Raw genomic sequence first — 27,794 nt, forward strand, 5'->3', positions numbered from 1 at the left:
AAGATAAAAAAGAAGCTTATTAATTAAAGTAATAAAGGCCTTATTAATCCCTTTACCTATTATACTAATAGTAGTACTAGTAGTAAGTATAAGAGGGATATAATAGGGTTAAACTAGCTTTTATAAAAGCGAATAAAAGCCTTAAAGCTTAATAATTATTAAGAGCTCTTTTAAAAGGTTTATAGTATACACGAATAACTAAATATCTTAGGTAATTATAGTAATAGTAAGTATATAGTTTAAAATAAATAATATACTAGTAAGAATACTATAAATAAACGCCTAATAATATATAATATAAACGCTAATATACCCTAAGATATAAAAGTATTCTTAATATAGCTATAAGATTTAAGTAACTTCTTTATAATAATAATTAATAAGAATAAGATTATTAATATAATAGTTAAAGGTTATAAAGTAAATGTAAAAAGCCTTAATTAAATATTTAATAACGCTATAAAGTATTACGTTTATTATAATTAATATATATTTAACGATTATAAGGTATTTAATAAACTAATCTTTATAAATAAAGTAGGTAATAATACCTAAGTACTTAATAGTAGTATAGTTCCCCTAGTAATTTAAAGGGTTAATAATACTAAGCTTATTAAGCTTTAATAAGTATTATATATTTTAACGTTACTAGTAAATCTACTAGCCTTAAAAGCGTTTACTAAAAAGCTACACTTTAAGTATATATAAAACTACTATAAAGGGCATATAATATATAATAGGGAATATCTTATTATTTAGGGTATAGTATATAAACGATTTAATTACTTAGATTACTTATACACGTAAATTATAAAGTATTAAAATACTCTTAAAGTTATTAATAACCTAATAGCCTTCTTTATAAATAACACCTTATAGTTTATCTCTTTATAGGTGCTATACCTTAAAATAAATTACCTTAACTATATAAATTATATTAAGTTAGTAATAAATCTAGGTATTTAAGTGATAAATAAAGGCGTAAGGCTTTATAAAGCTTATATTATAAGAAAAGGTAAGGCTAAGAACGCTTAAAGTATAACTTATAAAGCACTTAATTAAAGCTAGAGATAAATAGCTAATCTTAGGGAACCTATTAGCTTATTAACTTTAATAGGGAAAGCCTATTACCTATTAATAATTAATAATCTCACTAAAAAGCTATAAGTTTACCTATTATAAGAGAAGTTATAAGCTATTATATATATTTAAGCGAACGTAGTAATAGTAGAAGTATAAACGTATAAAGCGGTCTAGTAGTATAATGTAACGGTGGCTTAGGTTCTAAGGCATAGTAGGTCTGTTTCTTAGAAAGTAAGTTAGGTTAAATGCTATAGAGTAGCTTTTAAGTAGTATTATAATAAGGCCGTTAAGAGTATAACTCTTAATAGTAAAACTATTGCTTAGATTAATTAATAGAGATCTAGATTATTTAATTATAGGAATACCTCCTCCTTAAGTACTCGTTTATCTCTCTATTATAGTCCTAGATTATTTAAATCGCCTAATAATCCCAATAATCCCGTCTTGTTAAATCATTTACATAATTCAATAAGCTATCACGTGACCTAATATTCTTATTAGTTAGCGGCTGTGCCTACCCTTACTAGTACGGCCTAGCTTCCCGCGTCTCGTATAGTAACGTTTGTAATATAATACCCCTCCTCTATTAGTCTTATCCTTAAAGCTATTAAAGTAGGCTAGCTAGGGGTTTTTAGGTAATTTTCCCTTCTTTATTCTTCTTATATATTATTATGTTAACTAATCGTATTTTAAGACCTCCCGTTTAATCCCGTAAACTTTCTCGTAAAATAAACGAGCGAAACGCCCTTCTTAAGTTAATAATTAGGAACCTAATTAATATACTTGCTTGTTCCTTTTACTAAGATTAAGGCCTTTAGAATTATAAGGCGTTTAACGTGGACTCGTCTCGTTATTATAAGTGTATTCGTCTAAATAAGTCTTACTATAACATGAATTCTCTTACCCTATAGTAGTTACGTTATATTAGTATTTAACACTAGAAAGCTAAGTTTAAACTAAAAGCTACTAAGAAAGAACTTGAAAAGGCGAGCGTTAAGGTGCGTTACTTACGAAAATAAAAGAAATTATAGCTTAAGAAAATAATGCGTGCGGTTACGCGCGGTATTAATAACGTTAAAGAGTTAAAGCGTATAAAACGTGAGGAAGCGGAATAGCTTTAAAAGACTATGGGGGTCCTTTCTACTCCTTCTAAGAATCTAAATCCTACTTTAGTTTATTCCTTGGATACTAAGTTTAATATTAAGTTATTAGGTGGTGCTTAGAAGATTAATTAAAATGCGTTTCTTAGGAATAAAACTATTCAAGTAACGTTAAGTAATTCGTAAGGTTTTTAGCTAGTTTCTAGGTGTTTTTAGAGTTTAAATATCCCTTTCATTTAACGAGATAATAACGATTCTTTATATCTCCCTATGCTTTAAGTATCCGTTTAACTTTATATTTATTGGTATCTTCCGTTATAATATTAATAGCGATTATAAATTCATTTAATGCTTTCTCTAGTAGTAATATATGAAATATAGGATAGATTTTCATTTCATTTAGTAATAATAGTTTATAGTTAATATTTAAGATTTTCCATTTAATAAGGAATAGTCTAATCTTCTTTTAGTTAAGTTTATTACTAGGTCGCTTAGTTTTAATGTTTTTGCAAATAAGGTATACTTTATATCCCTCCTCTAGGATTAGCGCTAATAATCTCTTTTTATTCGCGTAATACTTTATTTAGTTCTATAAAAATATCCATTTCTATTATAAGTGTTTTTATATTTCTATTATCGTTACTATATGCGCTATAACTACTAGTAGGTTTACATTTCGTATCGCGTGTATCTTAATAATAGAGTTAAATCTATAGTTTACCCTAAATAGTAACATCTTTATATTATTAATTTTGAAGCTATTATAAGCCTATTATACTAGTGGTAGCTATTTTACCTAATTATTTTATTAGTAGTTAACATAGCTTTACAAATATTATTTAAGTATTTAGTTTAAGATTTCTATTTACCCATTTAATTATAGGTGAAATGCCGTTAATAAGCTTTATTTAATCTTTATAGTTTCTATAAGGCATTTTTAAAAGTTTAAGGTAAATAATTTATCGCGATCTAATATAAGCTTTATTAGTAATCTATATTATATAATAATTGTTTTAAAGAATATATACGTTAAGTCCTTAGTATTACTTAATTCCTTATATAAAATGTAGTAGGCGTATTTTGTGAGTTTATTTACAATAATTAGAATACTATTATAAGCTACTCCTATTATAGGTTCTTTTAACTTTAATAGTTTAATAATAAAGTTTATCGTAATAGTTTACTATGCTCTTTTAAGTGGTAATATTAATTATAATTCTCCGTATAGTACGTGTCACGCTAATTTTACTTTATTACACGTATCGCATTTCTTAATAACTTCTTATATTATTTTTCTACTTTCTAGAAAGTTATATGATTTTCTTAGCCTATTAATTGTTTTCCCTACACCTTAATATCCGTGTAATAGGTACTTATATATTTCCTTAATAAGCTATTCTTAAAGTGTACTAGGAATATACTACCGTTTATTATATAAGAAGGTTTTACCTTCCTTAAATAAATGCGTTTTCGTTTCCTAATTGTTTAAATAGCTGTTATTATTAATGTATAATGCGATCTAATACATTTATGTTTTATTTAGCTTAACTTACTATATTATATTAATTTCTCGGGTGCCTAGTATAAGGTTCCTATCCTTAGTAGCGCGTAATAAGGGTGTATTACTTACTTACTTATTTAATTTTAAGTTCTCTCTTTAGCTAAGCGCGTTTACTCTTTCGTTTTTAGATCCTTTACGGTATATAATTTTAAACTCTTTCGTTTTTAGATCCTTTACGGTATATAATTTTAAAGTTATAATCTATAAGGGTTTTATACTATTTAATCTATCGTTTATTTAAATCCTTTATAGTTAAGAATAATGTAAGATTCTTGTAGTTAGTATAGACCTTAATTTAATACTTTACTCCTATGAGATAGTGTCTCTATTCTTTAAAGCACTTAATAATAGCTATAAGTTCTTTATTATAAATCCTATAATTAAGTTTAGGTTCGTGGAGTTTCTTTAAGAAGAATGTAACTAAGTGTAATTTTCCTTAATTATCTTATTGTTTAAGCTATTCGCCTAGTATAAAGTTTAAGGCATCCATTTTAAGCTTATAAGGTTTATCTTAATCAGGTGCTTTTAACATAGGTTTTAACGTAACTAAATCTTTTATTTTTTAGAATACTATAGCTTTTAGTTTATTCTATTAAAAGCTAACTTCTTTCTTTATTAGGTTTATAAGAGGTCGTAAAATATCTTTATATTCGCTTAAGAACTTATAGTAGAAGTTTACGAATACTATAAATCCTTTAACTTCTTTTAAATTCTTTAATATAAGCTATTCCTTAATAGTTTTAATCTTATTTAGGCTTATTCGTATTTCTTTGTGTGTAAGCACGTACCCTAAAAAGTGTATAATATTCTAGTAGAACTAGCATTTTAAGGCTTTAATTAAGAGTTTATTATTCTATAGAGTTTATAGTATCTTATATACATGTTATTTATATTTCTTAAGGGTATTTAAGTAAATAAGAATATCGTTAAGGTATATAACTATAAACACTCCTAATTATTTTCGTAAGATCGTATTAATTATTCTTTAAAAGGTTACTAGTACGTTAGTAAGCCTAAAAGGTATTACTAAATATTTATAGTGTTCTTTACTAGTTTAAAATGCTATTATTTACTCGTAGCCTTCTTTTATTTATATAAGGTTATAGGCTCCTTTTAAGTTAAGTGTAGTAAACTATTTAGCTTTTCTAACTTTATCTTTAATTTCCGTTATAAGCGGTAACGGGTATTAATTCTTAATTGTAATCTTATTTAAGTATTAGTAATTAATATATAATTATAGTTTCCCGTTCTTCTTTAATACCTATAGAATTAAATATTCTACTAAGGACTTTAATAGTCTTATATATCCCTTTTATAACATGTTCTCTAGATACTCCTTAAGCGCCTTATCTTACTTAGGGTTTTAAGAATAAATCTTATTAAACGTTAGTTTAATACTAAGCTAGAGTTTAATCTTATAGTCCCAGCGTAAATACTCTAATAATCCTATTTTTAGCTCTCCGCTAAACAGCTTACTATACTTTAAGTATTCCTTAGGAATCTCCGTTATCTTAGCTTTTAGCTCTTTAGCAATTATATATATTCCTAAAGGCCTATTATAATTTAAATAAGGTGCTCTTTATAGGCTACTCTTAGCTTTATAACCGCATCCTAGTAAATCCTATTAAAGTTAGCTAGTTCTCTAATTAACTCATGAATTACTTACTCGTAACTAGGGTATCCCTAATATAACATCGTGTTTTAAGATTACTATAATATCTAGTATAACTCGGTGTTTCGTGCCTTATATATTAATAAGAAGCTACGCGATCTTCATGTTAATTACTTCGTAGCTATACTTTACCGTAGTTCCTTCTATAATTATAAGTTAATAGGGCTTGTCTTTAAGTGTCTAAGGTAATCGTAATTTATTAACGAGATTTAGCGAGATAAAATTTCCTTATACTCTGCTATTAATTATTACCTGAATCTTTCTTCCTATTATAGTTATATTAACTATAAGGTGTATAGTACTGCTAATATTTGTAATATATAAAGACCTATTAAATCTTCGTTAAGGAATTGGTTTTAATTACAATAATAGCTATCGTTTCCTAAATTATTATTCCTCTCCTCTTATTATTATTTAGCGCGTATCTCTAAGCGCTATTATCGGCGATTTTCTTCTAGCGTCTTATTAGAGCTTCCTTAATAATCACTTAATCTACTATCTGTGTTAATTGAACTTAAATTAAGTGAGTTACTCGTAGTTATATAGTTTCCTTCCTTAGATTATAAGGGCGTAATTCGAATAGTGTGTGCGTTATCCTTAGCATAATATAATTTCCCGTTTAATATCTTTGAATCGGTTTATTATAATTTTAGTTGTATTATAAGGGTTATTCTCCTTCCCTTTTATTTTCATGGAAACTATCCGCTACCTTGCTTACTATTAAGGTGCGTGTAGTAATTATTATTATAATAGAAGGTTTAATTAAGGAGTTTATATTTAATTTTAGATTTATCCTTCTTAGTTAAATAATTCTCTTCTTCTTAAATTCGTTCTAATAAAGGTTTACTTTTTAGTAAGGGTGTTTAGTGTTCCTAAAAGTTATTAGGTATTAGTTAGGTTTTAAATTCCTAATCTTTATTTAAACTAATATTATTTACTAATATAAGGCTTTCTTTATTACTTATTACACTAAGATTTCACGTGGGTAAGTCTTCTTAGTTTATAGTATAAAGCTTTCTGCCTTTAGGAATTAGCTTTCATAGCTTTTTTAGGGCTTTACATTTATTCGTAAAGTGTCTAGTCTTACCACAATTATAATAAGTCTTCCCCTTTTCCTTATTCGCGGCGTTAAGTTCCATAGGTCTAGCGTGGTACCTGTATACTATTAATATTTAGCGTAGCTTACTATTATTAGGCTTATTAAACCTAGCATATAATTCGAATTTTCTATAACTTTTTTCGTAACGTTACTTGTATAAACGGTTATTTACCTTAATAACTATTTTAATAAAGTTATTAAATAACTTAAAATAATCTTCTTAATAAATGTTATCCTTTACTTCTTCTTTAAGTCCTTAATAAAAGACTTTTATTTTAGGTTTAATATTCCAATTAAGTTTTACTATAATACGTTTAAATTCCCTAGCATAGTAAGCTATAAATTCGGTCTACTTAAGTTAAGTAAGCTATTATATAGCTTTTTTATGCTTATTAGGGTTTTTAAATGCAACGAGAAGTTATTCTTTAAAGGTTTCGTAATTAAAGAAAATATAAATAACTTCCACTCTAGCTTTAGCGCCGTGTTTAAGATGTACGTGAAGGGTTAGCTCCTACTATTCCATTACTTTCCTAGTTAAAAGGTTACTAATATAAAGAATCTGTAACTTAAGCGTCATGTAGATTTTTTCGTTAACTTATAGGTAAGCTTAGGCTTATATAAGAAAGTTCCTCACATTACCCTTATAGCTATCATATAATTTAAGCTTAAGGAATTTTAGTATATTATTATTATTAATAGAGAATGCAGGTATAAGATTTTAAACTACTATAAGTTCCTCTTCTTATACCTTAAGTTTCTCGTAGAGATTATTCTATCGGTTAAGAAGCTATTAATTCTACTTCTTAAGCTTAATAATCTTATTATAAAGGTACTTTATTATCTCCTTAAGGTTAATAGTCTTTCCACTTAAAGTAGATATCTTAGAAGTTATTATTACTTAAAGTTTTAAGGTAACTTACTAAACAGGATTAATTAAAATATAATAGTAGCTTAGGTTCTAAGGCATAATAGGTCTGTTTCTTAGAAAGTAAGTTAGGTTAAATGCTATAAAGTAGCTTTTAAGCAGTATTATAATAAGGCTATTAAGAGTATAACTCTTAATAGTAAAACTATTACTTAAATTGATTAATAAAGATCTAGACTATTTAACTATAGGAATACCTCCTCCTTAAGTACTCGTCTATCTCTTTATTATAATCCTAGATTATTTGGATCGCCTAATAATCCCAATAATCCCGTCTCGTTAGATCATTTACATGATCTAATAAGCTATCACGTGACCTAATGTCCTTATTGGTCAGCGGCTATGCCTACCCTTGCCAGTGCGGCCCAGCTTCCCGCGTCTCGTGCAGTGACGTTCGTAACATATAAGTTAAATAATAATAGTAAATTTAAGAATATAATTCTTTTAAACTTCTTTAAGTATAAGGGAATTATACTTAAGTGAATCTTATTATATTAATTAAATTAAAACCCTATAAAGTAAGCTTATTAAATAATATAGAATTAGGTTAAAGCTATATTTTATAATAGTAAATTACTTAAAAGCTTTAAGAGAAGATACTATAAGCGGTTATTTATATTTAAGAAAGATTATTATATAGTATAATAAGCGGTATAATACTTTATAAAGCTTAAACTAATATTAAACTATATATATTACACCTTTAATAATTAGGTTATAAAGCGTATAAGCTAATATTTAAAGGTTAAGTTCTTAAAGAAGCTTAATAATTAAATATATTTATACTTTCTTATAGAATATAAAGCTAATAATATTTATTAACTATAAAATCTAATTACTAGACTAATTAAACGAGTTAAGAAGATTACCTTTAATAAGTAAACGCGAATTAACTTAAAGGTTAAATTTAAACTTTCTTAATAAAGTGTAAACTTACTTATATTACCTTATATAAAAGAGATTCTTTTAATTAAATAACTATAATAATACTCTTTAATTAATTTTAAGGTAAAGTTAATTATAAAAGCCCTTATTAATTAATTTAAGAAGAGACTTAAAAGGGGAATTAGCTTAACTATTAAGTATAAGAAGTTTAAAAGGGGATTTAACTAGCTATTTACGCTAGTAAACCGACTAATAAGCCCCTAGAAAACCTAATAACGTATTATACGATTAACCTACTAATACGAAAACGAAAAGTATTAAGTTAAACGCTTTACCTAAAAACTCTATTATAAGAGTTCGCCTTTATAGATAAACTTTAAGGACTTCCCTTAGTATTAAAGAATATTATACCCCTTTTAATAGTATACCTTATAACGTTAAATAAAGTAATAAAGAATAAGAAGCTTAAAACTTACACGAAGGCCTTATAGTTAATTAATTAATTAAAATAAAAGATAATTATTATAAATAAAGTTAACGCCTTAAAAGAAAACGAAACCTATAATAAGGTAAATAAAATAAATAATATACATGTATTAACTAATAAGTAAGTATTTAAAGCTAAGCTAGGTTTAACTAGTAAGATTAAATACTATAAGGCCTAATACGTGGTTTAAGGCTTTAAATAAAAGTATAATATTAATTATAATAAAACCTTTACCTTAATAGTTTAATAAAAGACCTACTACCTATTATTTGCTTTAATTACGCTCTTAAATTAAAAGATTAAATAAATAAACGTAAAGATAGCCTTTTATACGGCTATATAAATGAAATAATTTACGTTAAACTTCTAGATAGCTTTAAGAAATTGACTAAGGTTTAGTAGCTAAAGAAGGCGCTATATAGCCTAATATAAGCTCTTAAAGTATAGTTTAAGATACTCTTTACTAAACTAATCTTCTATAAGTTTAAATAGTTTAAATATAATAAGGCTATATTTATTAAGAATAATATTATTATTAGTATTTACGTAAATAACCTATTATTCTTTAGCTTAAATAAGAAAGTTATTATAAAAGTAAAGAGTAAGTTATTAAATAGGTTTAAGATAATTAATTTAAGTATAATAACGTTCTTTTTAAATATAATTATAATAAGAGATTATAAGAAGAGAACTCTCTTATTATTATAATAATTATACCTAAAAAGGTTACTTAAGCAACTAAGAATAAATAATATAAAGCTTTAATATACACCTATAAATATCTTTAAAGTATTAAAATCTTATAAAGAGAGTAAGAAATATAGTAAGAATAATAAGTAGCTTTTTTAATGTATTCTTAAAACGCTAATATTCGTAATAATTAACACTTGCGTTAATTTAACTTACTTAATAATAAAGCTTAATAGGTTTATAATAAATTATTAATAAAACACCTATTTATAATAAAGTAAATACTACGTTATATTAAATATACACTTAATTTACTATTATAATTTAATAGTAATAATAATTAATAGATTATAAGCTACTTTAACGTTAAGTAAGTATAAGATAAGAGTAACTTAAAATCTATAAACTATTATATCTTTCTATTAGCTAGTATTATTATTAGCTAAAAGAGTAAGAAATAAAGTATAATAGCTACGTTAAGCATTAAATTTAAGTATATTAAGCTCTTTAATATAGGACTAAAAGTTATATATTTAAAAGGCCTAATAAGGGAGATATATAAAGAGTAAATACTATTATAATTATTTATTAATAATAATAGCGCTATAATAATCTTTAATAATATTAAATTTTATAAACGAACTAAGTATATTTAAATTTAATATTATAAGATATAAGAGCTCGTATAAAAAGATATAATAAAGGTTAATTAAACTCTTAGAGAGAAAAACCTAGTGAATTTAAAGATAAAGGCGCTATTATAGCTAAAGTTAAAGAAGTAAGTTAAGTTTATTAGCTTAAGGTAAAAGAAAGAGAAGAAGAAGAAGATTATTACTTAAAAGAATAATACTAATAAAGAATATTATATTAACGGGTATTAGTTACTACTCTTTTTCCTATAAGGTTTTAATAAGGGTAATAGAATATATATACTAGCTTTTAGTAAATAAGCCTTTATAATTATATTAAGAAGAGGTGTTTAATTTCCATAACTAATTACAGTTACTTTAACTGGATTAGTAGGTAGGGTGTATATTAGAGCTCGTACCGCCTATAATATGTACCGGTGTAACTTATACTTTTCATCCCACATAACGGGATAATACATACAGTTGCAACACTTGTGTCTTTAATATTCGGACTAGGTCCCTCCTTGAAGGCCACCTCCAATGCTGCCTTTCTCCTCGGCCTGTCGCGGAGCATCAGTCATGTATACGACAGCTAGAGCTGAATGAGGTACAAACCTGAGGTATTTCACGTCAACGATACGGAGAATAACGGCCAGGACAATGACGAGGGCGCATACTGCAATGGACGACTGCCAGCCGTATTTATCTTGAAATACATTAGCGACACCCCGGGCAGCGGATTACCTACGCGATTCTCACAGTATGGTGCCTGGCTAGCGGGCCAGACGAGAACTTGGCTCCATGCAGAAATGGAATAGTAGCCAGCAATAGCGGCACCGACAGCAAGCGACCGTTCTTCAGGTTCTTGTGGTGCGCTGCAACACCTTGTTATTAGGTCAGACTCTTCGTTAAAACTTCACACGACGTACAGATCGGAAAGCCACGCCCAAATGAGCGGCGCAGTGCCAAGCGGGACATGGGACGTGAAATAAGCAGCATACGCCGCCGACAACGGAGTCCCGCTCGGATTGGTCGTCCAGATGGTAAGGATAATAGCTACGATGATGGCAATGACCGCTAAGTCGCGTTAGAAGTCATGTTCGGTAGAGGTCAGAGCTCCCACATACCTTGCATTTCAATCAAGGTCCATCTCGTTCTCAAAACGTCGGACAAGAATGCCCAGATCCAAACTGTTGGCGTAGTTAGCTACACCGGAGGCGTAAAGACGCTGCAGAATACGTACCAAAAACAACGCTTATAGCACTGCCTCCAATTGGAATCAGATTGACCTGCACAGTGGTCCACCTCGGCGAACCGTCTCTGTTTTTGATGGATTTCAGGAACAGACCAAAGTAGTTGTATCCCGATGTTCCAAGGACCATGGCGATGTACATGACCCCAATGACGTATACCAACCACGTGGAGAATGTGCGTCTAAAAAAAGTTCAGCAGCTGCATGTCGCAAATGAGGTGAATGAAACGTACTTGGCTGCGGCCCAAGTAATAGGTTTTGCATCCAGCCGATTCTCCCTCTCGAGTCGATGCAGAGCATACTCCGAATGAATCCTCTTGAACCAGAATGCCCATGGATTAGGGTTCTGTGGCGAATCAGGAATCATGAAGTAGCCTGCGAAGCCCCAAACGACGGTGATGATGGCATTGATGACAAAGAGCCACCTACATGGACTATTAGCCACCAAACGATGGTAGTGGTGGAATTTGCTCACCTCCACCCGACAAGGCCGTAGCGACCATCCATGGTTTTCACAATGGACGCCTGCATGGCCCCCGACATCATCTGCCCAACTGCCTGGCAGGAATGATAGAAGCCGATCCTCTTGGCCATTTCCAGTGGTGTGTACCAGGACACTGACGGTCGTTAGCTCACATACGCACACGCACAGGCGTTGAATATCGCAAGAGAACGTACTAAACAGCGTGATCATGCCGGGATATGCTGCGCTCTCGCACAGTCCCAAAAACACCCGCAGGATATACACCTGCTTCGCGCTTGTAGTCATTGCAACCAGCCCCGTGATGACGCCCCAGATGACTTCCAGTGAGGGCAGCCACCAACTTGGTCGCACGTAGGTCATGATGATTTGAGAGGGGATGAGCATGACGCAGTATGCAATGTTGAAGTAGGTGGTAAACCTACAAGGCCCTCATCAGCGTCATCTCTACCAAGTGAGAAAAGGGACACAGTATGCAGACGCACAGGTTCAGCTCGTTCCCCCAAAGCCCCAAATCCTCTTTCATGCCCGAGACGTAAGCGTTGTTTATGTTGGACTGATCCAGGAATCTGCAAATGTCAACAGTCAGGTTCCATTCAACCAAACGTCTTCAAAATGGCATACTTGATGACTACAGTAGGCCGTCAGCGGCCCTGCATCACGAAATCGCATCTTCTGGATTTCCATCACGACTCACTCTGGGAAATACACCCAAATGTCAATAGAAACGCGTCCAACCTTCGCACCAAGCTTCTCTCCTCCTTGGAACGCGCAGGTGCCAGTACCTGCGGTGCGCTTTTCGTCCCAAAACAACGGAAACCGCCCATGTTCGCCGAATCAATCTTGATCTTGGAGATGTATGGAAAAATGATTGTCAAAAGGGTACGAGTTCGGTGCAAAACATTCACGTTCCTTGGTTACATGGCAGGTTGGATGCGGATCCCCCGCTTTCGGCGATGTGACCACAGGTGATGGAGTCGTGCGGGGGGCAGTTGAAGGCGCGATTAGAGACAACATGCTGTGCGACAACGGGAGCAGTGAGAGTTGCATTGCTGTCAGGGCTTTCGACGGGGTTCACCTGAAGCGTGATACCATGACCAATACGTCTGGTGCGATTATGCCGTATATAGAGACGTGCTTGATTTGGGGAAAGATTGACTTTACGTGACAGTGAACATGGCCGTGCCGCCACCAAATTGTCTTGTTGGGAAGGAACGGTCAAAGGCATCGTGGCACCGTAAAAGCCCGCCAAATTGATTTTCAAATTTTACGATTTTACTAAAAGGCAGTTACATTCTTCTGAGCTCCAAAATTACACCAAAACGCCTGGCCAGTTACACAAACTCCATAGGGCGTGTCTGGGCCACCAGAGCCCAGATGTCACTGGACTTCTAAGAAAATACTGCGCACACATCACCTGATGGCCTCACGAGGCGGGGGAGATCGAGCAGACAATAAGCAGCCTCAAGACTTCCACAATAGCTTCTTACCTGATGATTAGTATTCGTCTTCGTTGTTACTCACCACGTCCAGCTCAGTATTCCTGCATTTATCCACCACTACTCGCATTAACGTGGGTACTGAATACGATTCATCCAAGGACTTGTGTCGCATCCCGTCATCTTTAGCGAGAACAACCTGGAAAATACTTAAAGGCCATTCGAAGTCATCAGCGTCAAGGTGATTAGCTGTATGACAGTCTTCCAGTACGGACTGGTTCATAAGAGCCAAGTTGAAATAAAAGGCTGCCCTCTCTTGGTATATTTTCTGGGAGTCACCCAGCCTAGCCCACTTGTCTTGATATAGTGCTTCAAGTGTTGATGGGAAAAGCTTCAGGCGTTGGAATATATCATTCTCCTCGTTTCGGTCTTGCGGCATTTTTTCCACTCCTTGAAATGCCAAAACCAGCCGTAGATAGACCTCTTCGGCTTTTTTAACTAGCAACTTGGTCAGTTTCCTCAGAAAATCCCGGTTATACGTCTTTGTGGACTCAGTTGGGAGTTTTAAAAGCTGTTTCAATTTCTGCTGAGGCAAATCGGCGCATATTACGCCTTGTAAGCTCGTGGAGTCTGAAGCCGTCATTCTGGAAAAACTTTTACCGAAATATTTGCTCTTCACGACGGGAAACACAGACCTTGGCATGCTGTTGCGCCGTAAGAAAGTCTGTGAATTCCAGAAGCTTGTAAGCCTCGGTCATCTCGTCGAGGCCATCTGTCACAAAAAATACCGACTTGTTTGAATTTTGGTACTTTCCTAGCAAGAGGAAAAATAATTCTTCCGGTATTTAACTTCTCAGTCACTTACTTCGCCCTTTTGTGCATTAAAGGTCAGTCCTGACAGCACGTTATTGATGAATAGTAGCTGGTGGTTAAAAGAACACAGTAGTCCTTTAATATTTTTTTTGGAACATATTTCCAGGCGTCCGAAAAAAAATGCGATATGATGGTGACGTCTTTACTCCATGTTTCAAGACCTTTTATGGTGTTCTGATGGTCAATGAGATACTTGACTAGGGTGCTTTTACCAGCACCAGGCTTTCCTTGAATCCAGAAGACTTTCTTGTCCGATCCTAGCTAGTTGGAAAATAATCCCCAAGCATATATCCTACGTTTGTGCTTACGCGACCTCTCCTCCCTTTCTAATCCTTTCCTCTTTTCAATCGAATCAAATATCGCCAAATAAGTTGTATCACGTTTGACAGCTATAGAAGGGATTGAAGAGTGGAATTATCCTTGGGATTGAAGCTATCTAGGTACGGGAAACAGGCCCTTTTTATAGATATTAAGGTCATTCAACAGGTCACCTAGAAAGTTATTAATTGAGGGCTTTAGCTGTTAAAAGTCCGACTTTAATGGGGTTGTAGCGCGAGCATTTTAGAAGGATCAATATTGAGGCTTTAGGCTTTCCGGCGATGCCGATGAACAGCAGCCTTTTTCCATTGAAAGGGACCTGGGCCTTTGGCGTTGACAAGTTGTCTTATGAACAGCTTCAATGCGGGTGCGCCGTTCATTCATTAGCAAACTTCAGGCTTCAGAGAAGTATGTCTCTATCTGCCTTATTGTGCTCCGGAGCAGAAACATCGTTTATTGCTTGCTTTAGACGTGCCTCAGATCGCTGGATTTCCTGTCTCGTCTCAACACCATCATGTAAAATGAGGTCGATCATCTTGATATGTCCGGCCGCAAGCTGAATGATAAAATGTTTCTTGACGTCCAAGAGCTCATTGAAACTTGTATGTTGTTACGCTTGTACAGCATTGGTTCTTTCGCTGCTTCGTTTCTATGTTAGTTTACAAATCACCACCTGCAAGCTGGAGCAAAAGATCTGCAATTTACTAACCAGACACGAAACTGTATTTGTCTCTCCATTATTTCCCGGTATTGGAAAAGAGAGTCGGACAGCTTTGTAAGCCTTTCCTTGCCAAGGTATGACCTGACTGAAGCTATAATTACTTCTAGGCAGTCACCACATTCCTGTATCTTTTGAGGTCGACCTCGTTTAGCAAATCTTTCGCGACGTCTTGACATTTCCGAGATATTTCGTGCAATTCTTGTTCTTGTTCACTGTGTTTTTCAATGCAGCCGGAGCAAGTTAAGTCGTTCAATAAACGCTAAATTGATTCGGCATTTTCTCGCATGTGACTATCAATAATGGGACGACCATCATACACGGCTTGGCATGTGACGATGACATCCTTTGTACAGGAGATGACCTGAAATATATTGCAGGCCAGCGAAAAGGCCTCCAAGCCGGACATTTCGCCTAGGCTGAGAGAGCCAAATAGAAAAACGGTGGCAAGAAACACACGCAAAGAACCCAAAATTTTGACGGGGAGAGGGCTCTTATATATGCGTAGCCTTATTGGTCATGCATGGAGGCTTTCATGTATTCTCAGCCTATGATATTGGAGAAACAGTATCACGACATATTGGCTGCTGTCAAGTCAGGCAGCCATATGAGTTATTTTAGAAGTCACCAATACAAGTACTTTGCCAATGCAAATGATAGTTGTTGCAATAGAGACGACGTGTGCTTCCCAGGAAGAGCTGCTCCAAGTGTGTCGATCGTTGACCCGGCTCGAGAAAGCAGGTTACCGTTGGCTACATCGGCATACTATGCATCACCTTGTATGCGGTTCACTTGAACCGTGAAAGCAACGTCATCACTACTATCTATGCTTCATTTCAATTCGCGCAGTTAATGTCTCCATGATCAGAAACACTGTTGCTGTGTTTGACTGGACGGGCTGGTCCGCAATCTCCGTGAACTGTCCACACCACATTATCACGTCGCGCTATCGATTTTGACGACTTATCTTACCGGTCTCCTGCTGTAGACATGAAATTAATTGCATCACAAACCCTCGAATCCAGGGCATACCAAGCAACTTAGATGCTCTGGTTGGTCGTCTACAACCGCCGTAGATAAGGGTTGGTGACAGTCGATGCCATCCTTGCAAAACGCTATTGGGCTTAAACTGCCGCATTCACCATTGTTTTGTATCTACCCAACTCTGCATGCTCTCCGTAGACCCGATAGCCTTCTTATTTGGTACCTGTGTGGGACGACGACTCGCCCGGTAATAGCTGCGACGTGCCCGCGGACAACGTCAGAGACGCGGATGAAGTCAGGAGCAGGAGTTCCATCGCGAGTGCTCCAAATAGTGTCAGGATTTCCGTACAGACATTTATTTTGCCTATCCGGATTCGAGTATGCAAGATCAGCAATCAGAGTCTCACAAAAAGTATCTCGCTCATGCGAATGGAATTCGCAACCCAGATGCAACTGGCTCAATAATGACTTCGTTTCCAATTTCATCCATTTATAGCAAGATCTTTTTCCAAGGTTGTCGACAGGGACATTATGCCCGGCGTTGAGCAGCTCTAGTGAAGTGTAGCATCCGATAAAATCTCAGCCACCAATCAGAAGGATAAGTCGTCGCCGGAGTCCTACGCTATTGATGGTATACGTGGGCTACCATACCGGTTGATTCAGTATGAATCGATGTTGCCCGAGCAGTTAGTCTTTTGATTTGACTGTCGTAGCACGCCATTGCCATGGAAGGTATATAGGTGGGTGCCTCGACTGGCAAAGAATCAGCCCGGCGACTGCTTTTGGCAGGCTATCAAACGGAAGAGCACAAACAATGTTTATGAAGCATTTCCGTCATGTAATTCTGAAAGTCTCTGATGCTCGCCAATTTCGGATGCAGAGGCGGCGGTTACGGGAGGAACGGGACGTCGTTGGTGTGTCCATTTTCCGCGTGCGGAGTCGCTGATCACGAAACCCCCCCTATTTGCGTCCTGAACGGCGAAATCTTAAGCCTGTGTCTATAATAAGAAGTGCAACAGGCCAACTAGACATGGGATCAACAGGGCCGGTGCGGTCTTCCGCCAGCCAGCTAAGACAGTCTAGTCTCAAAACCGCTCTCGGGCTGTCCTGAGCTGCAAGTTAAGATGAATAGAGCTGACGATGAAACCCACTTTGACTTTTCTCGACCGATTCAGGCGCACTCAATGGGTGCTAGGGACGAGAGCCGATGAAACCGCATGGACCCTAAGCTGGCCTGCGGCTTCGGAATCCCCCACATCAATGTGTACGATTGAAAACCGTCAGCACATGCTTACTTTGAGTCTTGAATTAGATCCAGGGAGACGGCAGGGATTTGACCGCGAAGAAACAAAACCAATGCCAAATGACGACTAAGGAGGATTTGCGGCTGTAGATCCTGCAAGGTAACCGCAGGTTCCGCGAAAGGCATACAAGGTATCAATGATCAGCATTAAAACTTTATCGACGCTGCGCTAACCTACTTTGCCGCTCTTACCCTATTATTCAGGGGCAACCGTCTCCATCTCTACACCGGCTAAAGCGGAACGATCTTGGGCGGCAAATAGGGCCGCGTCACGATTTTGGTAACTTCATCACCGGACGGCCCAGTCCGTGCGCGGGGATAGATCATAGGACCGTGTGTCTACACACCAGACTCGTGTCGATCAGGCCGTCTCTCGCAATCCCGCTACTCTTGGACCTTCGATGCGCTTTGGGCCACGATGCGGCTTGCAGTGCCGCGTTCCCGAGTCCACCTCTCCTCATGTCCGTTTTGTACGAGCAGCAGGGAACATGCCTGCGAATTCGTCAGCATTCTGCCCAACTGTCCATCCAGATAGCAGATCCTCGTCTATATTGGGGTTGACGTCCTCCGCAACTCGCGGCAGTTGGTATTCTTCATGGGCGTGTGTATTGAAACCCCCAACTCTGTTCCTTGAATTAGAACCTACACATTGCCCAATTGTGCCGCGAAGACTGAGCAAAATCTCAATGACAATAGGAGCTTGAAGGTTGAGATTTTGAGACCTGCATCAGTGGCCTACTCTCTAGTCACTCGTTTACTACTGCGAATGCAATTCCGCTTGCTGTTGCTTCCGCATTCCACATGAGGCACCACGCATCATCCCGCTATCTTGCGCTTTTGGGGGTGGTTGTTCGTTTTGTAGCCGCAGCTACTACGGTCACCTCCACGGCCCTGATTATCGCAGCCAACGACAATGATGTTGCAAAAGCAAGCCTTGGCCTTGACGCGTATGGAATCCCTTGGGCCAAGGCACTTATTCCTCAGAGCGGCGGATCGCTGCCCGCCTTGAACTCGACTGTTACCGATGGCAACTATGGCAGCATCGTCGTTTTGGACAGTGTTGCCTACGACTATAATGGAACGTACCGCAGCGCCCTGACGACGGATCAATGGAACCAACTCTACGCTTATCAGTCGGCCTTTCAAGTGCGCATGGTTCGACTTGAGGAGTTTCCTGGCCCGGATTTCGGTGAGCACCACCCCGTTTGGCCATGATGATGCCGCACGTCTCATGGCAAGCATTCTTCTAACGAGGCAAGCAAGGAACCACATCTCTCGGGACATGCTGCAACAACAATCAAGAGCAGCTTGTCAGCCTCAACAGCAGCTCCCCCTTCCCGGGCGCAAATCTCAAGACGTAGGTGGCTCCGTACTCGCAGCTGTACTGGCTCGACGCCTTTGTTGCTAACGAACCCGGCATAGTGGCGCGACTGTAAGCACTGTCGGCCTCTGGCACTATCCCGCCCAAATAACCAATTCAAGCATCGCTACGGCGTTTGCTGTCTTTTCGCCTACCACTGGATTTTCGACAGAATCTGTTGCGGCCGTCATCAACAAGATCGGCGGCCGCGAACAGATGGCATGGTTCCTTGACTTTGCCCCCGACTGGTCTGCAACGTCCAGCTACCTACAGCACACTTATATCCACTGGATGACTCGCAGTCTGTTTGTTGGCAAACGCAAGGTCTATCTAAACACCCAAGTCGACGACATCCACCTCGAGACAGATATGTATCTGCCCGTCAACACCACGTTTAAGCTTCGACCGGAAGACCTCGACGCCCATGTCACTTGGCAGAAGAGCTTAAACAGCCGCCTACCTGCTGGCTCCGATTACCGGATGGAGCTCGGTCACAACGGCAATGGTGATATCGACTCGGCCGTTGGCGAGGATGCCTCAACTCCGAGAAAGTGCAACCCCAATAAAGCCGTTGATTATGTCCAACCACCCGACCCCCCTCTCGAGTTTGTCAAGCCTCCTGGAACGGGAGTCGATCTGTGGCCCTCGAGCTTTGTAACATATAATTGGTCCAAGGACTGCGCTAGCCTGGATCCCTTGGCTGCGTGGTTCCTCACCCCGACGAATCTTAATTCGTTTGCCCATGTTTCTCATACCTTCTCCCACGAGGAACTCGACAACTCCACCTACCACGACGCCACCCGCGAGATCTCATTCAACCAAGCTTGGCTGGCTCAGATGGGCATCTCACAGGCAGAGAGATTCTCGCCCCAGGGCCTGATCCCCCCGGCTATTACTGGCCTACACAACGCGGACGCCATTCAGGCATGGGTGGCCAACGGGATCAAGTACGCCGTGGGCGATAATACCCGGCCCATCTTGGTCAATCAGCAGAACCAGTACTGGCCCCTTGCCTCCACCGTGGCCGTCAATGGCGCCACGGGCACCTGGATCATTCCCCGTTGGGCCACCACCATCTACTACAACTGCTATTCGTCTGACTGCACTCTGCAGGAGTGGAAAGACACCTCGGCGGGCTCTGGAACCTTTGAGAGTTTGCTAGACAACGCCCGCACGACGAATAGCCGCTATCTCCTGCGTCTCCAGGCCGACCCTTATATGTTTCACCAAGCCAATTTACGTCAGACCGACATGCCGTCCATCACTGTCGGGTCCCAGACTGGCAAAATGTCCTTGATCATGTCTTGGGTCGAAACAGTTGCTCAAGAGATGGTCCGTCTGACCAACTGGCCTATTACCTCCCTGAGGCACGACGACATTGCGACGTACTTTATCAATCGTATGACCCTGGATGCATGCCAGCCGCATGCAAGCTACACTTATTCCGCAGACGGCACTTCTATCACGGCCATGACTGTCTCCGCCAATAATACGGCTTGCAGCGTTCCCGTTCCCGTAACGATCCCAAGTGGTACCGTCTCCGCCAGCGGCGGCTCTCCAACGAGCGACAATCTGGGAAATGAGCCTCCGATCGTTTGGGTTACATTGTCTGGATCGCCCGTGACGCTGACCTTGAGCACGCCAGTCAAGCTGGGTTGATATAAGTGTCTTTTTGTGAAAAATGGCTAGAGGCATGGGGTGGGCTCAGCCGGTGATTGTGTAGTATGCTGGGGACTGCAATTGGGAGTTGATAGACGACCATGTCTCTTTGGCTAGGGTGGCACGATAAACCACTTTAATTATTAATATATATTTCAGACCTACTGGTAGTCGTACAGGCCTTACAAGTGACGGGCTGCTCGCAGACAAATTGATCCCTGATGTTTTGAAATCCTGCATTCCTCATCGTTTTGCTCTGTTAGCTAGTCACCGTCACTTAACCAGGGTATAGGGAGTGATAAATAACGTGACAAGACATTGCTCATAAATAGATCGTGTTTGCTGTATTTGATCACCCTGCAATCATACAATCTGCATTTTCCTCACAACTCTTAGCCTATCCCTAATACTTGTTTGCTGCCTGTGCGATGGTTCTCGATTGGCTTCTCCAAGCCAGACGCCACCCGTACAGACTACAGTTGACGAATAATTGCGGCAAATGCCGTCTCCCCGGAGATGTCGAGCTCTCCTAGTTGCGCTTGATAATAGTCTATGCGTGGCTTCGTAGAATGAGCACGCCTGGGGAGCGGTCCCGGTCAGACAGTGTGTGGCAGGTTGGCACGCCTGGGTCGGGAGTTGGGGTAGCGATATGTGGTAGCGTCAGTAATGGTGGTGCGGGCATCACATAATCCTTAATTTAGAAGGTAGAAAATATCTCTGGACTTGTAAGCCTGCATCGGCTGCCCTCAATAGTCTGCACGGGGGGATGTCCGCAGATGTAACTGTGATAGGGAGTACCCAACCACCTTGGAATTTCTCCCGCATCGGCGTGGATTTTATCATCATCTTTCTCGGGTTCGAGAACATACGCTTAAACTCGAGATAGGTTACATTATTCTTCAGTCACAAAAAGTGCGTGAGCTTTCTGGGGTTGTGCATGTACGCGTTTACAGAGTCGGGACGCGGCACTGGCTGCGTTCAATACAATTACTATCAATATAAGAATACTCAAGCCATATTTCTTGTCCCAGCATCCAGGTTTTAGCCCGTGTACATCTCAATATGATCCAATATCCATTACATCAATCATATACGCCATCGAATCTCCACGTTGATACATCATTTCCCAGACAGAGCATCCCCAGGCTTCGGTAAATATTTGCCCTCCTCATCAAGACCCTGTCGCTCGGCTCGGTTTATTCCCTGTTTCGACACAAGATCGCCTACGGGCTGGGCGAGGCCGCCCTGACCAAGCTGACCCGCAACAAGTCCATGAGCGTCATCTTGCAGCTTGTCGACCTGCTCGTTGCCAGTTACCTTGGTCTTGTCGAGGTTATCTATTTAGAGAAGTATTAGTCTTCAATCTTGGAGAGTAGTTTATTACGTTGGCATGTGTAAACGCACCTTTCGTAGTGTAGCTTGCCTTGTTATCACTTGTAAAGTACTTGAGATACATGTCTTCTATCCAGGGGATCCAGATGTCTTTCTGTTTCTTGTATTGTGCCGATGCCCACTCCATATTGCCGGATGTCGTCGAGGTTGACCTATGTGTTGCATGTAGAGGCTATGGTGACTTGAACAGACGAGTGTGTGTCGGCTCGAATGCTTTTTAAGATCATTGCAAAATGATATCATATCCCTCGATACCACGCCTTGGCCATTTGTGGCGCGTAATACGTCATCTGGTGTGTCCGCGCACTCTGATTGGCCGAGACTCCCAAACAGGAAGCCAAAAACTTGAAAGTTGAACCACACTTTAAATGTGGCGGACTGGGAACCCTTTGGATGGAAGGGGATTATGTAACAAGATAATGAGAGTCAAGCATGATTACAGTTCTTCGCGTTGTTCACATACCTTCTGTCAAATTGATCATTGTGAAATACCGTGATTAGGACAGTGTTGACTCCTTTATCCAAGCACAAACACTTGATTCCGCTACGTCATTCTGTATTTACTTAGGAATAGCCGGGCATCGTTTCTCAATCCTTCCAGAAGCCTTATTTCGTTGGCTTAGTTCAGCATCTAGCGATTTTAAAACATGTCGGCAAGCCGATATACCGCTCTACTGTTAACCAACTCCTCGCAACAACAATTTACTTTAATCGGCACCCGGTTGAATCCATCTTAATTTGCCTTCTCATAGGTCCATCGGGAATTCTATTACCCTTGATACCCTAAAAACCCTTCCGGGGGCTGCTCGCAATGCATCGTCATGATGACTTCATCCATCCCCCACTTACGTCGTCTTCAGACCACATAACAAACAGCTCTTTAACCACGACCGCACAATCAAGAACTTTAATAAAACATATTAAATCAAGCCAAGTCTCATACAATGTCGTTAAAACTCAGCGCCGCAAGGCGTTTTACAATCACGCGGCCCGCTGCCCTCTGCCACGCATATCACAGCACGCCTCGACTGTCGCTGGCTGACAGAGTTCCACATCCCCGGCAAACCCTCTCACCTCGCTCCGATGAGAACACAAAGTCAGCCCATGACGATGATGTTGCAGCGCTAGAAGACGCGCCGTATTGTCGCAACAAGACGCGGCCCGAGGAGGAGCTCCTCGCTGCTGCGTCGGAAGCGGCCACGCAGCATATCACGAACCCCTTGGAGGCGAGCGGCGCCAATACGGATATTAGCAAGCCAAGCAGCGATATGCTGACGGGGAAGCATGTGAGTATCAAGTGGGAGGAGGCTAAGCGGCAGCGTAGTCGATACGGGAGGACCCCTGGCAAGGGAGAGAAACTGCACGTCTGGAAGAAAACTAAAAAGATTAGCTTTAGGTAGCAACGCGTAATATTGAGTTAAAAGATGTACGTTACGTTACACAGAGCTCTTTCTGCGACGAGAGGTTTCAACGGTTCGCCAGGCGTGCGAACCAACGCCTCTCCTCGTCATCTATGGAGGTTATGAGTCTGCAGTCGAGGTTTATAAACAGGTGAAGGACTGTGGTTCTGAGGCCGAGTAATAGCTTTACATCAAAAGATATGTCAACTATAAGAATAATTACATAGTTCCTATAGCGTCCTGCAAACTACCGACCATGCTTCTTCAGACTCCAGCGTTGCAAAAACAGGCAGTGTTTCCGTATTCGCCGCCGGTGCTAACGTGGTACTTGGGTGTGCATCCGCCGAGTACGCGAAAGGCATGGCTCACCAGCTGAAAATGTAGCAGTCGCAGAAACAGACACGAATGATATTGAATGAACCCTCCTCCAGTGTTGCATTTCTGCGTAAGTTGAGGTGTTTTTGGCGTGGATGTTGAGTCGGCAGCCAATTCCTACCTTTTCTTCTTTGAGCCTATAACCAGTTATTATGAAAGACCAGATCCGTTCGGCAAAAACACTTTAATATCATGCCTCTCCTGCATCGTGGCATCAGATTCATTGACAGCGGCCCCGCCCCCGTCCACAATACTAGAAGGATCTGCTCTCCGCAATTTGAACAAATAACCTTGACTCACTGCACATTGTCTCTTATAGAGTTCGTCTCCGGGAATACACGTTTGACAAGAAGTAGGACCAGCATGCACAGGGTATCTGTGGAGACGAGGTTTCCGGTCCCACGGCAGCCACTTACGCAGTAGTGACCTCAACAAGATAGAGTTGTCCTTCACGTCCGATAGTAAACCATGCATAATTCTAACAGGTAAGTACTACGGTTGGTCAGTGGAACGGATATAGATGTTTCGGCAAGTGAGCTCTGCGGCAAAATGTGAGATGGAGACAAGTTTCACACATTTACTTCATTTGACTTCGAGTGTGCTAGAGACCCCTATTTGCCCCCTGTCCCCCGTAATTGATTTGCTGATACTCGATAATATGGGATGTTTAGTAATGATATTTGTACACATCCGCGCCGATTACCGACTCGAAGTGCCCAGACAAAGGGATTCTATTCGGACCATCACTTTCACAATAGTGTGCTCCATTCAAGCAAATTGATTACCGAAGCACAACATTGGACAGCACATCTCCGTCGGAAAATTTGTTTTTTTTTTTTGTATAATCAGCATATGTAACTCGGAAGGAATATCACAAAAGTATCCTGTTCCACCTCCGTCACTATATAGACATTACAACCCCCCAACCTTTTCAAGTTTTAAATACATTAGCGGCTCTCAAGGGTTCAAATCGTATCCATCGCGAGAAACTTCATATGTTCGTATTATTTGCTTGGCGAATGAAACTGGAAGCTAGTGGCGTATGAACAGATGTTGTAGGCTGGTGTGATTTAGTGCTGGCGCTTCCAGCAGGTGTCGGGAATGTGCTCGCCCTACAAGAGCGAATTTAGTATTATCCCAGCGTAAAAATCGTTTATACAACAGCGAGAAACATACCTCGTTGCAACGCTCGGGGCAGCAGTAGAACGCCTTGCATTGCTTATTCTCCAAAAGCCCAACGTGGAGACCAATGTCAAGGAGTCCAAGGAGGTCGATGTCCGCGTCGACGACAAGCAAGGCGCTGTCGACACAAGTAACATAGTTGCATTGGTTGCGTCCGTGGTCTTTGGTTGGGGCAGCAATGGCAACGGTAGCCAGGGCGAGGACGGAGGCAACGGAGAACTTCATGGTTGCGGTAGAGGGTTTGCGAGAGAGGATAATGTTGATGTGAAGAAGAAGTGGTTGACTTGTTTTTGTGCTGATGATGACAAGAAATATTCCAGAGATTGGGGAGGACGGATGGATTATTTATACTTGGAAAGCGCCTTTACAAACGTTTCTCGACCTCGGTAGGGTACGTCCAGATCTCCTAGGTTCCTATGGAGTGTCCTAGACTGAATCTCCGACGGAGGCTTTTTCCCTTTTTTTTTTTTTTTCTTTTTTTTTTCCATCTACTACAGCATCACCAGTAGTGTTTCCTTTTTCATCATTGACTTGCTTTCGTATGGGAGTCAAGACAAGGCTTACAGCTCGTGGCGATGTAGTGGCCGAACGAACCCTGTTCCTGCAACCCTCCGCTTGGGCTTAGCCACGGCCGTGCCAACACAGCTTCATTCGTATGTACGTGCATAAAGGCTCTAAACGAGATAGAGTTAACCCCAAGTTTACATTGTACATCCATGGGCAACTCGTCCAGGTCCCCTGGCCCCCTGTCTGGTCAGACGCCATGTGTGACTTTCTAGCTGGTCAAAAGTGTGGTCATTGCACGTTTATTGGAGGAACTCACATGTATTGTGTGGGCTAACATTTTCCGGTAACAACATCCCGCAAATGCCTCATGGCGGTTACTTCTGTTCCTGGTCAATTATTTATAGTTTGGCGCATGTCTAAACCAAGAATGGTTTAACCGTGGCTGGATTTTTTTTTTTCTCGTTGGAAGCACGGAGTAGTACGCCTTCATTTAGCATATGGAGTCGATACTTTTCACACGCAAGATTTTACACGCAGGAGACTACAAGCGAGGGTAGGGAAAAAAGGAAATACAGTACCCTATACGAAGACCGGAGACGCACCGCGATATCTCCCTTCGGCCCTTCGGGTTGTGAGACATGCCAGAAACCTGGCTTCTGAGATTATCGTTCCATCGCAGCTGTTCTTGGCAACAAGGAACAAGGCAAGAACCCTCGTCCGTCATGTCGGCGACCTTCGCCTAGGCTGTCGCCTGAGTTGCCGATCCTCCACGCTGGGACGTGCCGAATCGCCCGCATCACAACTCAGCTCATGTGTCTCGTAGCATTGGCGCCCAAGTGGGTCGGAAATTCGGTCCATTTCTGGCTTTTCATGTCTGCTTTAGTGCCAACGTGGCTCCCTTGACTGGCCATGCCTTGTTGGGGAAAAGTATTGACGCTCAAATATACACAAGATGCTCGGCAAGGCAACTTGTTATACACCGGGCTCTCTGTCGCCAACCTTAATCTGGTGCGTTTGTGTTTTACCGGAGAAAATGCCGTGTTCCTGGTCCCCTGCTCCTCCACGGCATAAACAAAACATCAACTCGAGCTTCGCGATTGGCCTTTTTCAGCGCCGGCATCAGCCCTGCGTCAATTGGGACAGGTCACATAGGGGCTTACACGGAGCTTATGCCAAGCCACCCGACAACTCTATTGGGAAGTACACATAAGGAGAAACTGAGACAGGCATTGTCCAAGGGCCACGGCTGAAGGGCCGTTGCTGCGGCCAGCCTAAAAAGGATGACAACGGCCAGCCACGCTGCAATCGGCCAATGTCATCGCCGGGAGTTGATAAATCGTAAATGGTCTGCCTCCCCCAAAATGTCAGATGCCATGTCTCACTTCAGCCAAATATCATGCCACAGCAAATTGTAACCGGGCCGATGGGGCAGAGGTGGGATCAAAAAGAGCCATCAGCGGCCTTGTTTACCTAGACCCCGAGATCTCGTAAATACACATAATCCAATGAAACAGATCGATTTCTTGTTGCGGGCGCGGGCGATCCCTCAGCCATGGCATTCAGGCAGTTGATTCGCGGCTTTCGGCCTCGGCCATTGATGTCTTGTCACTGTCATATTAATGCTGGCTCGGGACAATCACCCATACCGGGATGTTTATGCGAAAAACGAGAGTATACCGAGCAGGGGGGTGGTATGATATCTCAACAGTGGCAACCGATCGGGGTTGTATTGGTGGCCGACGTTCCGACCCGGATACAAGGCTAGTAAAAAGGCGTACCAAAGCATGGAGGAAGCCCAATGCACCTACAGTAGCGTATGTCGATCGCTGAAAACTCCGATGCTAGGGGATAATACTCCGTACTCCATAGCGCTTCAATGGCATCGCACACCCATGGTACTCCGTACAGTCTGGATGATGAAGAAACCTGCCCAGAATGGCGGTTGTACTACTACATGTTGTGTAGAGTCACGATGCGGCGTTCAACACTGTTTCTACAGCAAATTTGTCTGAGTCATCAGACAATGGAACAGTTTGGCAACAAGCTTAAAGAACAGCTGCATTTTGTATCAGGGAAGAACCGATTCTTGTCTCATGCGAGCGTCATGTTCAACAGCGCCGATTGGTCTGCTGCGATTCTTGCCCATCAAATATTTCCATGGGAAAAGCCCAGCCCACTCCTTGAGAACCCGGCGTTTTTGCAAATCAACGCCTTTTAGGAGCCCGACGGTGCATTTGGTCGAACCAGCTCCCACAAAACATATTGTCTGTTGAGAATGCAAGCCACCAGCACTCGGGACATGAAAAAAATTTGATTTGGGGTTCATCAATGGTCACCTTGTAACAATGTTCCCCGCACTGATGACAGTCGTATTCCGTATGTATGCGGCAGGGGAAGGGTTGCTTTAGACAAGAAGAGCT

At 40.0% G+C, this 27,794-nt stretch overlaps 5 protein-coding genes across 6 annotated transcripts; 2 read left to right on the forward strand and 3 right to left on the reverse strand.

Moving 5' to 3' along the window:
- Nucleotides 1-10,479: 10,479 nt before the first annotated feature.
- J3458_019576 (uncharacterized protein) lies at nt 10,480-12,607 on the reverse strand. Of its 2 annotated transcripts, XM_066121567.1 has the most exons (11): nt 12,489-12,607; nt 12,350-12,433; nt 12,062-12,285; nt 11,859-12,000; nt 11,617-11,808; nt 11,375-11,565; nt 11,259-11,321; nt 11,061-11,208; nt 10,891-11,006; nt 10,747-10,837; nt 10,480-10,691 (listed from the first exon to the last, which is right to left on the reverse strand). In XM_066121567.1, exons 2-11 carry the CDS (start codon nt 12,388-12,390, stop codon nt 10,538-10,540), a joined length of 1,362 nt encoding a protein of 453 aa, XP_065973181.1. In that variant the 5' UTR covers nt 12,391-12,433; nt 12,489-12,607; the 3' UTR covers nt 10,480-10,537. The 2 variants fall into 2 exon arrangements, with proteins under 2 accessions (XP_065973181.1, XP_065973182.1); XM_066121568.1 differs by having other exon boundaries at nt 10,747-11,006.
- A 6,064-nt stretch (nt 12,608-18,671) lies between these two features.
- Nucleotides 18,672-20,850, forward strand: J3458_019577 (uncharacterized protein). The gene is made up of 2 exons (XM_066121569.1): nt 18,672-18,856; nt 18,922-20,850. The coding sequence occupies exon 2, from the start codon at nt 19,076-19,078 to the stop codon at nt 20,516-20,518; it is 1,443 nt and encodes a 480-aa protein (XP_065973183.1). The 5' UTR covers nt 18,672-18,856; nt 18,922-19,075; the 3' UTR covers nt 20,519-20,850.
- A 644-nt stretch (nt 20,851-21,494) lies between these two features.
- On the reverse strand, nt 21,495-22,105 carry J3458_019578 (uncharacterized protein). Its single transcript, XM_007815449.2, has 2 exons — nt 21,923-22,105; nt 21,495-21,855 (listed from the first exon to the last, which is right to left on the reverse strand). The coding sequence occupies exons 1-2, from the start codon at nt 22,035-22,037 to the stop codon at nt 21,638-21,640; spliced, it is 333 nt and encodes a 110-aa protein (XP_007813640.1). The 5' UTR covers nt 22,038-22,105; the 3' UTR covers nt 21,495-21,637.
- A 744-nt stretch (nt 22,106-22,849) lies between these two features.
- Nucleotides 22,850-23,524, forward strand: J3458_019579 (uncharacterized protein). Its single transcript, XM_007815450.2, has one exon. It carries the CDS (start codon nt 22,855-22,857, stop codon nt 23,308-23,310), a length of 456 nt encoding a protein of 151 aa, XP_007813641.1. The 5' UTR covers nt 22,850-22,854; the 3' UTR covers nt 23,311-23,524.
- Nucleotides 23,525-24,524: 1,000 nt separating this feature from the next.
- Nucleotides 24,525-26,185, reverse strand: J3458_019580 (uncharacterized protein). Its single transcript, XM_007815451.2, has 2 exons — nt 24,862-26,185; nt 24,525-24,797 (listed from the first exon to the last, which is right to left on the reverse strand). The coding sequence occupies exons 1-2, from the start codon at nt 25,090-25,092 to the stop codon at nt 24,756-24,758; spliced, it is 273 nt and encodes a 90-aa protein (XP_007813642.2). The 5' UTR covers nt 25,093-26,185; the 3' UTR covers nt 24,525-24,755.
- Between the last annotated feature and the right edge of the window lie 1,609 nt (nt 26,186-27,794).

The sequence above is a fragment of the Metarhizium acridum genome (assembly GCF_019434415.1).
Source record: "Metarhizium acridum strain ARSEF 324 chromosome Unknown scaffold_568, whole genome shotgun sequence".
Classification (NCBI taxonomy): domain Eukaryota; kingdom Fungi; phylum Ascomycota; class Sordariomycetes; order Hypocreales; family Clavicipitaceae; genus Metarhizium; species Metarhizium acridum.